The sequence below is a fragment of the Atractosteus spatula genome, chromosome 1 (assembly GCF_055471065.1).
Source record: "Atractosteus spatula isolate fAtrSpa1 chromosome 1, fAtrSpa1.hap1, whole genome shotgun sequence".
Taxonomy (NCBI): domain Eukaryota; kingdom Metazoa; phylum Chordata; class Actinopteri; order Semionotiformes; family Lepisosteidae; genus Atractosteus; species Atractosteus spatula.
The window spans coordinates 11,887,333-11,901,661 of NC_142706.1; the positions used below are offsets into that span (position 1 = coordinate 11,887,333).

Genomic DNA, 14,329 nt, shown 5'->3' on the forward strand with positions numbered 1-14,329 from the left:
ATACTTTATAAGGCCCTGGTAGCCAGGTGTCATAATCAGGCTTTTTATGGTTTAACAACGCAGCCTAGTTGGGTCTTAATACTACTGACGCGCAAGAGGATTTTTCTCCGTGTAACTCTGTGCGCACCAGAAGTGTTTTCCTGCATATGCCGACGTTAAGAGCCAAGAGCAGCGTGCGAGTTGCCAGGGAACAAGCAAAGGGTAATTTCACGGTCGGGGTAAAGTAGAAAAATGGAAAAACGCGTCAGGGCTTTGGAGCCTCCTTCAGGCGATGGGTTAAAATGAAGGATTGGCGCAAGATTATGACGGATTCAGAGAACCTGGGGAAACAATGTGAGAACAGGTAAAGGGAGATTGACCGGAAGGGTCAGTGATGGGTAAATCTCTATGAACGAACTCCAAGCGAAGTGTAGGAGGCAGAAATAAACATTTTAGGAGTTTCGTGTAAATGAAATAATTTCTGAATGCTAAGGCTTTGAATTGAGTTTTATACACGTTTTAGTCAATTATTAATGCCAAATACTTTTGTTTATATCACTTCTGAGTGTTTATATCACTTCTTAGAACTTGTTCTAAGTTCAGTACAATTTCTTTTGCCTGGGGTTTGATAAATGGCTTTGATATATAGACAAGACAAGCTTAGGTACTTTTTTTCCATTTCATTGACCATATCTGATTTTTAAGGGTAAAAGAGGTCATACATACCACCACATTAAATAAAAAGTTAATACTATAAATATTTGATGAAAAATAAGACATTTATTGTAAAACTCTAAAAATCCAAATAAGATAGGGACATTAAAGATAAGCTAAAACAGATTTTTTTTGGGCATTTTAACCTACTATAAGGTCACCATTAGTTTAATATTAGTTGAAATATGCCAAAGGTAGAACTTCAATTTTAGTAGGGAATGATAGTTTAAACTATGTGGATGCCTTCACAGCATACAGAAATCCTACTAAGGAGAAGAAACTATTGATTCATATACAATTTTATTAACTTTGTCATATATGCCCCCTCACCTGTACACAAATGGACTGCTATACTGTCATTTCAGTTTCCTCATCCATTAATCAGCTTTCAGAGCATAAAGTACCTTGTCAGCTTCATTCCATAACATTAAATGTGGTTAAGGTCAAAATCGCACCTGCAGATCAATTTCAAAACCCACCTCTGTTCTCAGTGGTTTAAATAATGGACTCTGGCAGTAGCCCGAGGATCATTATCATGTTGAAAAAGAAGCCTTCTTGCAGGCAGTCTGCAGTACTTTCTACTTCTGTAGGCACCTAGTTTGAGTGGTGTATGTCAATATGAGTGATTGGAACTGCCTCATCACTTAGAAAAGAGCTTTTCACTTAAGGAAAGAGTCACTTTCTAAGCATTTTTGTTTTGCAGCAGAAACAACACTGCTGCAGACACAAAATGCTAATTTATGACAGAGAAGACCACTCTTCAATTCCAGCATATCCCGCAGATATCCCAGTCTCTCAGCACAGAAATTTCCTTTACATGAAAATGAAATTCTCTTCTGATGGCAGTGATGTACTATGAAAGCACTTTGTTATAGTTTCAGTGTGTGGTACATCAATAATTCTTCACAGTCCCTCTTTCAGCATCCACAGAAGACAGACTATGCTGGATTCCAGCTGTGCTGCTACTGAACTGTCTCCTACTCTCTGGGCAATGGGTATAAAAGTCCACAGTTCCAGGATGTGCCTGATGTAGCTCCCCACACCTGACAAGGTAGGCCCATCACCTGGTTTATCTGTCTGCAAGTTGAATGACCAGCAGTTACCCAGTTTCCTGGCTGCTTGAAGCCATTCAGGATCCCATGAAATAGGAGTGCTAACCAATGTTCCCTCTAGGCTGTGCGCATGTACGCGCGCACACAAGTTATGAAATCAGCGCACATAGGAAATTGAACTGCGCACAAAAAATTAAATTCCACTTTTTGGTTGGTAAGTGTGGCATACATAAGTATCCCAACTAGTTGTACTGATCCAGCAATTCTTCATTTCTCATCCTTCTCAGCACCTACTGTGTCCTGACACTGGTGATATACAGTATCTAACCCTTCACATCGCACACATGATAGTTTTGTGCCATTGGCTCCTTAGCCAAACACTGACACCAAATGTCTGAACACGCAGTTCCAGATGTAGGATAATCGCAACAGTTCAACATCAGTAGGGTCTCAAAGGGCTTAAACCTACCTAACCATCACTATTAGTGATAGAACAATCCAAGGCTTGGAGACTTCTGCTTCACAGTAATTGGAAGAGATGACGTAGAAAGTTCAGACATCATATTCCTTCCTAGTTTTCAACAGGTGTGGATTGTAAACCAGAAACTGGTATGATCCACACATTGTCAGTAAGCTGCTTATCCTGGTGAGGGTCACAGGGAGCTGCAGTCTGTCCCAGAAATATGTATAATGTATAATCTATATTGTGGACCTTGAAGAATAGGATTACTCTCTCTAGTGGGGACACTGGTTCATCGCTGGGCCACAGAGATCAAACCCACCTAGGAGGGAGGAGAAAACTGGAGGTCCTTACAAAAAGCTAATACAATGTTAGGAGAACATGCAAACTTTACATTGGTGTTCCATAGGAAGTGAATCCAGAGCCCTGGAGCTCTAAGGCAGAGTCTCTAGCTGTCACACCACCATGAAGCCTGCAATCACAAGGTTCCTATTTCTACAATAAATGATTCTCCAGTGATGCTTTTTTTACTTCCTGCAGACAACTAAATCTTTATTACTATAAACATCACGGAGATAACTCACTCATCCAAAACAAGAGCCTAAGGATAATATCACCCTGAAGGTACACGGTATTCACAGTTACACCAAGTGAGGACAAAGGCCAAAAGCTGAAGGACAACAGCACAATCACTTGTGGTTCTGAGAAACTCTTCAGTCTCAGTGCCCATGTGTTTTTCCTATGTAGCAGAGTTCTTACAGGATGTTACAGATGTCCAGCAGAGAAGGCAGCGTGCAGTGGGTTTCTGCACACACTGTACGTGTCACAAGGCCAGGAGGGCTCATGGGAGAAGCAGACTGTGGGGCGCGCAGAGGCTCACCTGAGCGTGGCCATTCACCACGACCTCCTCAGCAAAGCGCACCTTGACAGGGTTGGTCTTCAGCCGCGCGCGCTTCTCCGCCGTGATGAAGGAAGACTTCGGGCCCTGCGAAACACACTGTCAGCCTCAGTGCGCAGCATAGCACTGCTCCCCCTTCAGGAGCAACCCCCCCCCTCCCCCAGGAAAATGACCCTTCCCAGATTCTGAAGACAAGAAGAGACTGGGACTGAAGAGCTCACATTGTTGTCCTAAAATGGGTCAGATTAGTTCATGAACTTGGAAGTGTGTAGACCTGTACACTGGCGACCTTCACTCAGTAAGACACTTTAAATACCACTTGCTGGAAGGAACATGTTCAATAAGCCTTAGGGGCATCCATTATAAAGCTGTAAGTTCAACATCAAGACATCAGGGCTGAAAATGGATGGATAATGATTATTATAAATGTTTCTCAAATCCATTTCTTCTTTGGAGTTGGATGTTGTGCCCCTTGATAATTACAATCATATGCACACACATAAATGGCAGCCTGGACTAACTAAATTATTGTTCTTAATGAGGCTGGAAGACTGGTGCTGCTTTCATTGATGACATTGCTAGCTTGCAGTTGCCTAGTTGGCCAGAGGAAGTCGCTGTTGCGCTGTAAAACTGGGAATACCCATATTGATTTCGAATTTGTCCAGAAAGATGGCAAAAATAAACCAGCGACCTCTTGGCTCTCTGATCTGATCCCTGAAAGCAGTTACTAGTCTAGCTACTCAGGGGACCAGGGATTCAAATTCTAAAAATCTGAGATGACTGAAGATTTATCCCAGCAATTAACTTCAGTTTTTGTTCCCCTGTGCGCACTTCAAGGCAAAGTCCATTCTTTTCAGCGAGTCATGCTGGAGGAGACAAACACTCAAGATAAAAAGGCTTTTCTCAAACATTTCCAACACTTTGCGACTACTGGTGCATTCAGCTCCTGGCGACTAGTGGATTGTATCAAGTGAGGCTACTTACTGTTGTATATCTGAGAACAGTGACTGTCAAAGAGTCCCTTGATTCTCTGGAAAACATGAAGAATACAGAAGACTTTACAATTCAAGCAGCAATTGAAACTGTGAAACCCAATGTGAAAACGACATTTCCAGTTACAAACTCAATTTCATTTAATCAGAAACACTTGTTGTACTGCAAAACCTACATGGTCTCTCAACACTTTTCTCTCACTGTAATACAAATGGCTTTCATCTCAGAAATTATTTTTCATTATTTAGTAATATCAATGCTGTATATAGGAGCTGCAGAGCATGACTAGTTTGATTTCAAAACAAATGGTCAAAGTATGAGCTCTGGAGTCTGGTTTAGACAGCTACTCACACAAACAACAAAAACATCAGAATCTAAAAAACACTCCTGAAGTCCCTGTGGATCTTCCAAGGAATAAAATCACATTTAAATAACTCTTTTCTTGCAATCATTCCATTAAGGACTAATTGAGGAGAAATGGCTTCTTCTCTTTCAGTGAGAAAAGTAACATGACACAAGTCTCTCTCTCAGAGTATTATCTAATTGGCTTTTGTCTCATCTGGGATGTTCTTTAATTGGCTTCAATAGGAAAAATTATTGGTGATCTTGGAAGTGGAGAGCATGGACATGTGTACAAGGAATGCTGATGAAAGAGGAGAAACATCACATCGCTTTTTCCATGTATACATGGATCGGAAATTGATAAAACACGTTTTCTTCAGCCTGATAGCAGTGCATATACTCTTCTGTCTTCAACTGCTGCCCTAGCAATTTACAAAGCTGTCTTAAGTGGCAGAAAAAAATAAAAGAAGGTTCAGTTCTCATTTTTTATAGGTATTATATTTTCAGATTGTTTTTCTTTACTCTGAGTCTTGTCCCATTACTGGAATGGTGCAGGTATAATGGATTATACAAGTCATTGATTTTTCTTTTGTCTTGCTGTTCCAGGTTTTACTTCTATCTTTTAACTTAAAATTCAACCTGAAAAAGGTGAGGGAGCAATTCACTACAGTAAAAGCTCCAAAATGTGATTTGCTTCTCATGAGAGCTTTATAAATACAAAAAAACTAAGGATATATAAAGCCTTGCAATACTAGAGGTTATATCTGGAAGATAAACCATTTTGACTTTGAGTTTTGGGCCACCTGAATCTTATTCCAACTAATCTGAGGTCAGTTGTGTGGCACAGGTACTCCAGACTCTCTCCCCTTAGAATTTAGCAATGCCGATTAACGAGCATCTCTTTGGAAGTTGGCAGGAAACCAGAGTACCAAGAGAAAACCCACACTGGCAAAAAAGAAAAAAAAATCAAATTCCACCCAGGAACCACCCCAAGCTGGAACTGCACGCAAGAGCCTACATCCTGATACCCACCGTATCATTCCTTCCGGTAGCCAGAACACACATGCTAATTATAAAATGTTGCTGACTAACATGGGGAAATTATAGCTAAACTTCAACAGATGCTCCTATAAGAAAAGCATAACTACTTAGGCACCTTTTATCTGCAACAAATCTACTTTTATTGAGCTTTCTGAATGTTTTTTTCGTCGGTGATACCTTCTACATTTGCTGAAAGGTCCTTCAACCCAGCACAAAGGTAGTGAAGATGGCCAGTTTCAAATGCAGCGTGCCAGTAATTATATCCCTTGATCCTCCTGCAATAGAAACAAATGCCCGGCTGCTTGTTACCTGATGATTTCGGCTGCCCGTTGGCCAGACACGTCCTCTACCAGGATGCCGTTCAGCTTCAGGATCTGGTCCCCAGGAAGAAGGCGTCCATCAGTAGGCCCTCCTGCACAGAGAGGAAGCTCACAGCGGTTACCCAGGGGTCCCTGCAGGGCCAGTGTCTCAGCAGCAGGGCAAGGAGAGAATCTTACCTTTCCTCCTCTTCTGATGGGGAGGACTGGGAAATTTCTACTGTGCATCTGTAAGGGGGAATTCCTTACAATAATCTTCCTCAGATTAACGTTAATTAATTAACGTAAGTTAATTAACGTTAGACAGAGCTCAGTCTAAGAAATGAGTCATTTCTATCACAGAGATGGCCTTTTCTTGGCAAATGGTAGTCCCAACTCTCCAAGAGGTGTCAAAACTAAAATAGAATAATCCTTTCTTATGCAACTTAAATCTCAGTTTTCTCAGAGAAAGCTGTTCCATGAGTACTGTATCTGTGCAGTTGATGCCTTCGATTTGGTTTTGTAAGCAAAGCAAAGTTTTTATCAATCAATCTTAATCTGTTCTTTTAAAAACAAGTCCTGGAGGATAGGTTATATTTCAGGACCTAGGGCTTTGCACACAGCAGATATTGCTCAAATGCCCAGTGCCTGTATTTATAAATGCTTTTGCAAGCAAATTCAGCATTCATGCAATAAAGAAAAACTACTAGGTCAAAGATGAAACTCTAAGGTGAAATAGAATAACCAAACACATATTCAGGATGCTCCATCAGGCTACTTCAAATTAAAAATATTAAAGCAGCCATTTGGAATATTAGTAACAGGTAAACAAAAAATAATCCTTAATACTATAACAGTGATCCTAGGGTCCATTAGCTACTAACTAGCAAATGGTTTAGATGGGCTAAATGTCCTCCTCTCATTCATAACCTTTCTTTATGTTCTTAAGATTAAGAGTGCTGTTTTTCTACCGGACTGGTGTGTTTTCTAAAATATGTGTGATAACGTTAGAAAACATTTTGGTTTTGTTTATTTGAATCCAAAATCCATTTTATTCTTGATTTCACCACAGTCTCTTTTCATCAAAAATGATGAGTTTTACAAATCAAATACTGTCACCTTTTGTAAAAAAACACATCCTTTATGACATCACACTTCCATTATGACTACTTCATCTGTTCTTGCCTAGCGACTAGGCAAACCAATTTGTTTCCATGAGTCCAGAATGAACAACGACCAGGAAGGCCTGTTTGGTTTCTGTGGGTTGATCTTCCTGGGCTGTTATGGGCTATTATGAGGGCTGTCTCCGGTTTTGAAAATGTCCTGGTGGAAGACTCCCTTTTCCAATCTGAACTCCAGCAAAATTATCACAAGATTGTGCTATGGATACGTTGTGGCATGGGCCCAACGTCTAAGGCACCTGTCAACATGGCAGCTCCCATGTTTCCTCTGAAACCTCGTTTCTTGGCAGTGGGACTGGCTGTAGGAGCCTGTGCCTTTGTGACGGCCTGGTACTACATTCACTTCCAGCGCAGAAGGACTTCACGTCCGACTGGGAAGAAGAAGAATAAGAGCACTCCTCTGCAACCAGACTCCCAGTGCTCCCCCGTGGAAGTGGATGCAAAGTCAAATGGGAGGACCACCATCCTACCAGATGCAAACAGAAGGAGATGTGCCTCTTCACCACCTGCTTTTGGCTTTTACCAGCCCTTAAGGTTCTCTCAGGAATCGGATTCTGCTCAGTCTACCATCAAGACAAACCCCTGGGCTTCCTCTGACGAGCTACAGCAGCTCTTGTACACAAAGGCAGACAGCACTGCACAAGTCCGACCGCAGGGTGAAGCTGAGAGCCCTGAAGCCACTTTGCAGGGGCAGATGATTGAGAATAATCCAGCAGACCTAGCAAAGCGTGAGAGTACATTACCCACTGTGAGTTATCCAGCTCCAGCATTTTCTTTTACCCAGTTTCAGGCAGAAAGTGTGCTGCCCCTCACCCTGACAACTCTGAATGTGTCCCTCAGTCATCCTCGTTCCACTCCGGGCAGTTTAATCTCTGAGGAGACCTCTGCTTGCAACACAGCCCACACCTCAGGTGGAGACCAGGAGCTGAAGCTCTGTGCTACTTCCATACTTACTTTAGAGAAGGACAGTCCCATCCAGAATGAGGAGCGCCCAGAAACTCTGGATGTGCCCCTCCATTATCCTTGTTCCACTCCGGACAGTTTAGTCTCTGAGGAGACCTCTTTTTGCAACCCAGCCCTCACCTCAGGTGGAGACCAGGAGCTAAAGCTCTGTGCGAGTTCCATACTTGCTTTAGTGAAGGATGGACCCATCCGCAAAGAGGAGCACACAGGGGACGATTTGGGGTCATTAGCACACCTCCCCCAAACGGGGACTGTTACGGCTGACACAGAGCCAGAGTGGCCAGAGGCACCACAGCATGAAAAACCATGGGGACAGACCCAACTAGCCAGGCTGAGAAGTCTCCGTCAGTGGATTCGAGAGGCAGAAGAGTACTTGATAAGTAGCCACTGAGCATGAAGTTATGTTGAAACTGGAACTGCAGAATGAAATCTACACACAGCTCCAGACAAAATGTAATGTTAATGACAGCAGATGTATGATGCTCTCCATTATTTTCTTTAATTACTAAGATGACATCTGAACTAAGCTCCTTCGCTCTCCAGAAACGGTGATTAATTCTGCGTTCAATTATGGGGTAATAAAGTTATTAATGGCCTTCAAATAAGTTGGTGTGCATTAGAGTTTGGTGATCATGGAGCTTTAATTATTAACAAAGCCAGAGAAAGGCAAATCAAGAACACTGGTCAGGTGGGATTACAAGAAAGAATTGTTGGAGGCGATAAACAGGATTGTAATAATCCTGAGGACGTCTTTCAGCGCTGACAGAGTCAAGAGAGTAAGAGCATGAATGTGCTTTTTTCAATAGAGCTGATCTGTGCTTAAAAATCCATTACTGTAAAGCACGTCTAAAACCAGTTTTCTGATGGACTTTTAGAAGCTGTGGCTTCATTGCCGGTCTTGTATCTCCTGTCTCCTCATTTTTTTATAGTGCTTAAAAATACACTGGGCCTCCATAAGACGCCATCAGCTCAGCAATCATCTTGAAACACTATTGTTCCTACTGCTGCTCTTGATAGTCCAATATCACAATCCAGAGACTTTCTTCATGGTAGTCACGTGTACACACACAAAACACAGAACAGCATTCACTAAGACATAGACAAGCAAAGTCTTAAAATGCAGCTTGTAAGCATTAAGGCATCTTCAGAGGGTATATTCATGGGACATCCATTCCTATAAAGGACAGGAGACGCTGCACTGGCAGGGATCTCCTTGGGGGATGTGACTAACACTTTCTAAGTCACCCCCTCATAAGCCTCGTTAGTTAATTAAAGTGATGATTCATTTTGTATTCTGTCGCTGCCATTTTCTGTTACAACATGTTTCGTACTCAGTCGTACGCCAGCTTTCTAACGAAACGCAAAACTAAATTTGTTTCTTCAAAGGCCGGATGTGGAGACAATGAAGAGAAGTTTCCAATCCATGGAATGTAGGCCTCAGTGCACAGTGCTTTACCAATGGGCTTCAGAGCACTGGGCAACAGTAACCGCCTCTCCAACTAAAGTGTAGTTTTCAGGCACGGGTGGGTACAGACAGCTGGTCGAACAGAAAGGCACAGGAACAGGGAGATATCAATTTTTTTTAAATGAAAGATCATTCAGCAATTTTTCACGCAAAAGGGGTCCGGCTGGTAAAAAGTGGGTGGGCTTTCAGAGCTTTCTGCTCACATTACGTCCCAAGTCAGTGGGTCAAATAAGTTCAAAGGTAAGCAAATGCATCTATGTTCTAAGACTTTTCATTTTCTTTCATTAATGGTTGACCTTTATACCCGAAATAGGAAAAAAACTGCACACTACAGCAAAACCTTTTGGTAGCTATGCTACCATAGAGCAGGAAGTGAAAGTTACCTGCAGTCACCTCTTTCACAATGAAGGGAGGCTGTGATGAAATCTCAAAGCCATACTGGCCCAGCAGCACGTCCTGGTGGATCTCTAATGTAATTCTCAGGGGAAAATTCGGCTGACTGTTGCTTCTGGAGCTTGATGAGCCGTCACCTGATGTTCTCTCCCTGGAAAAAGAGCAGACGCAAGAACTTCAGAATTGTTACAAACGAGAGGAGGCCATTCGGCACATTTGGTAGTTAGGTAGTTATTTGATCCAGGTATCACATCCAAATGTTTCTTGAAAGAAGCCAGAATATGGGCTTTAACAGCATGGCTGGATTGGTTGTTCCACACCCCCACAACCCTTTGTGTAAAAAGTATGGAACAAGCTACCCAGTTATGTTGTTGGAGGTGACGCCCTATCAGATATGGACCTATCAAGTCAGGTATTAGGCCAAGGTGTTGGGCACATAAAAGCAACATTCAAGTTGAATCCAGCAGACCAATCATGGCAGGAGGTTAACGCAGGCTTCCCAAGATGTTTGTGGCCTTTCACAGGTGACCTAGGAGCACAACTATCTCTTGGGAGCCAAGCACTTGGGAGCACCCCGTATTATTCAGTCAGTGGCATGTTCCATTTCTGAACCATAAAGATCAAGCTAACCTGCACTCTGAATAGAGGAAACTCTGGAGGCTGAGAGCCGGCTCTGCGTCACCAGAAAAGCGTATGGTTTGTTTTTTCCCACAAATCTTTTCCATTGCTCAGCTACACACTTGGTCTGTTGCCATTTGTTAGAAGAAAGGAAGACTATGTCTGTTAGAAAACATGTGCCACATTCCAGGCATTCTGAGCACAGAAGCCCTGAAAAGAGGATGCTTTGTTTCTGCAGTTTTTGTGCTCCTCCTTTTTGACACCACTTACCTCAGGCTTTAGAAGAGAAGCCAATGAGCAGTGAAGTGTGAGATGCAAAGCAATTACTTCCCACAACCTAGGGCTGTGCCCTTTGTCATATGATGTCATCACCGGTTCCTAAATGCCTTGATTACAAGTGTGAGCACCAGGAGACCTGTTGTCTTTAATCTCAGGGCTTAAATCTCTGACATAATGCTGAAAGAACAGCAGCTACACACATTCCCTCTATTACATGACAGGATTGAAAATTTTCTTATTTTTAATACAAAATATGTCACAAGAATGTCTTTTTGTTGTCCTCCTAAAACAGCAAAGAAAGTAAGATGCACACTTTTTAAGAGCAGAGTGATATTAAAAACAGGAACAACACAACAACTGCCTATTACTGCTACAGCATAGGGAGAACAGTGAAAAAAGTAAAAGCAAAATGTCAAAGGATCAGGTAATTAAGGGCATTTTGTACCTAAATACCTAAAAGCTGGAAGTATTAAGAAAAAGCAAGATATAGAAGTCACTTCATTAGATACAAATATGATGTAACTTAAATAATAGAAACAAGGCTAAGAGAGATTTTTGAACATACAGCATTCCAAAGAAACAGAAAAGATGAATTAGGTAGAGGTCTAGCAATTCAAATCAAAGTGAGCATTCAGGCACCAGAACTTAAGCTTAGTGAATCTAGGGTCTCAGATAACAGATATGGGTCAGACTTTTAAAAATATTTAAAACACATAATGTTAGGGGGATGCTATAGAAAAGCAAATTCAGATACCTGTTACTGTGCAATGCAGTTTATTATAATTAAATCCAGAACGTGCATATAAAAAAGGGAAAGAAGTGGTTGTTATGGGAGATAATAATTTTCCTCACATACTGTAGTTCAGAGATATCAGCAGCTGAAACTGAAATATACTAAGTTTGTCAAAGCACCCACTAGAAGGAATGCCTGCGTTTTTTACATTAGATATAGTCTTATGCATCTAGATATAGTATCTTAGTCTAGTAAGGAAAATAGAGGTGAGATTACCATCAGGGAATTGTGTTCATAATGTTGTTTGCTTTGAAGTATATTTTGAAATGATAATAGTAATGCCCAAAACAAAACAAATTTCCTTACAATTTAAAGGAAGCAGACAGAATAGGACAGATCAGTAGATGATGGATGGAATCAGTAGATAACGAATGGTACAGTATGCATTCAAAACTATTCGGCTTGAAACAGATTAATTGCAAAAGGAAATGTATCAAATACTAGAAAGCACTGACTCAAATACTGTAATGAAGTAAATCAATAAAAATTAAGGAGAAAGAAAGCCCTTCATAAAAAGATAAAACTGGAACCAGAAAAGAATTAAATGGTGCATAGTAAATTACAAGAAAAAAATATTTATAGCCAGACATTTAAATGTATTAAAAACAAGAAAAAATCAGTTTGAATAAAGTAATTTAATTAAGCATTCTTATCCTTGTTTTTGTATTATTACGGTGTAATGCCATAAAAATGGATGCTAGACATGGTAATTAAAAACAATCAGGAATATACAGATTGCAGCAACCTCGACAGTCCTTTGTTTTCTGGCAAATAACCCCAAGTGAGCATGACCCAGCTCATTCCATGCTGGATCACTCATTTCTATTGCTGCAGCCTAAAAATCATCTTTCCACAGCTCTCAACAGATGACTGTGTTCCTCTGTGAATTCTGCGAAATTTCGCAACCTTCTCCCAACACTTTTTTCTCTCTCCTAACTAATCCAGGCCCCGGCATTCTCTCAAACACTTTCCAAAGCTATGCTGACATCCAAGCGTGCTGGACATCTGAGCTATGACACAACCTCGTCACTGTGGAATTGACTGGGTGACACGTCACAAAATGAAGTGCACTGCAATGGCTTCTAGTTTGATGAATAAAGCTATATAATGACTTGTTACATTAGTCATTTGTTGTAAAACCTATGAATGTGCTGTAAGGATGCAAAAAGTCACAGCACAGCTTAGTGAAGATTCAAAAAAGCCAATTTAAAAAAACATGCAATTGATCTCAAAAGGTTTTAGTACAGCCTTGGTCAGTCTTTTGTGTTACCATAAATGTCATGTTTAGGGGAGAGACTGTTGCATATGTATTTAGAACCCACATTAAGATTGCCATACATAATGAAATAATATGTTGACAAGCTTATCCCTCCCATCCACTTGCTCTGAAATAACAAATATGCTCTGAAAACATTCTTTGTAACAGATATCCATCTCTCGTTCTCAGCAGTGTACTGTACAGAGTTTAGCTAAATTTAGAATAAAACCTTTCACTCGCATAGATCAAACCCTACAGTGTGCTACAAAAATGTATTATTACGTGAATAACAATTCTAGGATTAAATCAAACACTGGACTCCCCCCATTCATAGCCACAGTAATTAAAAACCCAGTGCTTAACGGCACCTTTTCATTGGGAAGAAAGGAAGACGTGTGTGGTGATCACAAAGCTGCATGCAGAAACATGCAAATTCAGACCTTGCAAATTGCACAGTGATTGAACATAGGTTGGCCCCAATTACAATATCATCAAGCCCGTGGCACTGCCAGCATGGGGTATATGTCTGACCAGCCTGATGAAAGACCATCTGACACTTTGATGGTTCATGGGAACTTTGATGACTGTTTATCCTGCATTTAGACTCAGATCAAGGTTACCCAGCTGTCCTGATGGGAGCAGTTAGGGTGCAGCTCTCTCTGTCCTGGCCAGGATTCAACCCCAGCTGCTCACAGGCTCTGCACACACAGGGTGTTCTTCCCTAGGCAGCAGATAACTCCACTGGGCCAAAAGCCCAGGTCCTCTACCGCAGTCAGAGCTCAACACTGGCTGGATTTCGGAGGCAGGTGACATCACTTCTATAACTCGCTCCGGGCATTGAGCCCTGTTCCTCGTGCTCTCCTTTTTGCACAGGTCAGCTTTGACCCAAGCCTTTTGGTTCATGTTCTTGGGTGGAGAGAGAGAGAGCCCTGAGGCAAATGCACTTTCGCTGCAGATCCACACAGCCCAAAATAAATGACTGCATCCTTACCGGCTGACAGTGTCTCTTGAGCGTCTCAGCCATCGGCCCACAATCTGCTCAACTCGGCTGGATTTGCGCGACGGTGATGTATTTGTTTCTTGCTCTTCCATTTAACTGCAGAGGAAGCAGAGTCATTAGCGTTAATAATTGAACAGCGCCAACTTCTATTTGACAGAAAGCACCAAATACAAAAAAAAAGGAGCTCAAATTACTGGGCCACGCAGGCAGGTTTGCAGAAATACCACCTGGAGGTGAAGACGCCGGGCAAATTTAGACTCACCTCCTAAAAAAGACTGTAAAAACACTGTACTGTATATGGTCGACTTTCATTTATCTACAAATATTTTTCATCAGAATTTCCTAAAATGCTCTGACTGTTGTGAACCATTGCATTTTTTCCTCTGGCTTCATCCTATCCTGATACTGTTTCAACAGAGATCTCTACAGCACAGGTCCAGGGTGCCAAAGGGGCTCACAGTCAAATCTGTATTGCACAGAGTGCCCATTATTGACTGCTGAGTTTATTTTAGGGGTTCTCTGTAAGACACCTTTGGGGGGGTTCCACTGATGGTGATGGTGCTGGTGGGGTGGGGTGCGATGCTGCATTTTCTTCTTATTTAGT

The 14,329-nt window shown here is 41.7% G+C and overlaps 2 protein-coding genes across 2 annotated transcripts in view; one reads left to right on the forward strand and one right to left on the reverse strand.

The window, feature by feature from the left end:
• The window catches only part of frmpd1a (FERM and PDZ domain containing 1a), a 30,201-nt gene extending 16,384 nt beyond the window's left edge, over nucleotides 1-13,817 (reverse strand). The window contains exons 1-5 of the mRNA XM_088913778.1: nucleotides 13,717-13,817; nucleotides 9,768-9,928; nucleotides 5,789-5,891; nucleotides 4,088-4,133; nucleotides 3,086-3,190 (exon numbers count right to left, since the gene is read on the reverse strand). Coding sequence (XP_088769904.1) covers nucleotides 3,086-3,190; nucleotides 4,088-4,133; nucleotides 5,789-5,891; nucleotides 9,768-9,928; nucleotides 13,717-13,817 — 516 coding nt within the window. The remainder of the gene's footprint in view (nucleotides 1-3,085; nucleotides 3,191-4,087; nucleotides 4,134-5,788; nucleotides 5,892-9,767; nucleotides 9,929-13,716) is intronic.
• On the forward strand, nucleotides 7,069-8,310 carry LOC148840618 (uncharacterized). The gene has a single exon (XM_088913791.1). It carries the CDS (start codon nucleotides 7,069-7,071, stop codon nucleotides 8,308-8,310), a length of 1,242 nt encoding a protein of 413 aa, XP_088769917.1.
• Nucleotides 13,818-14,329: the final 512 nt, after the last annotated feature.

What these genes read in the sequence shown, in the direction of transcription:
- LOC148840618 (XM_088913791.1), top strand. Translation starts at nt 7,069, where the DNA reads ATGAGGGCTGTCTCCGGTTTTGAAAATGTCCTGGTGGAAGACTCCCTT.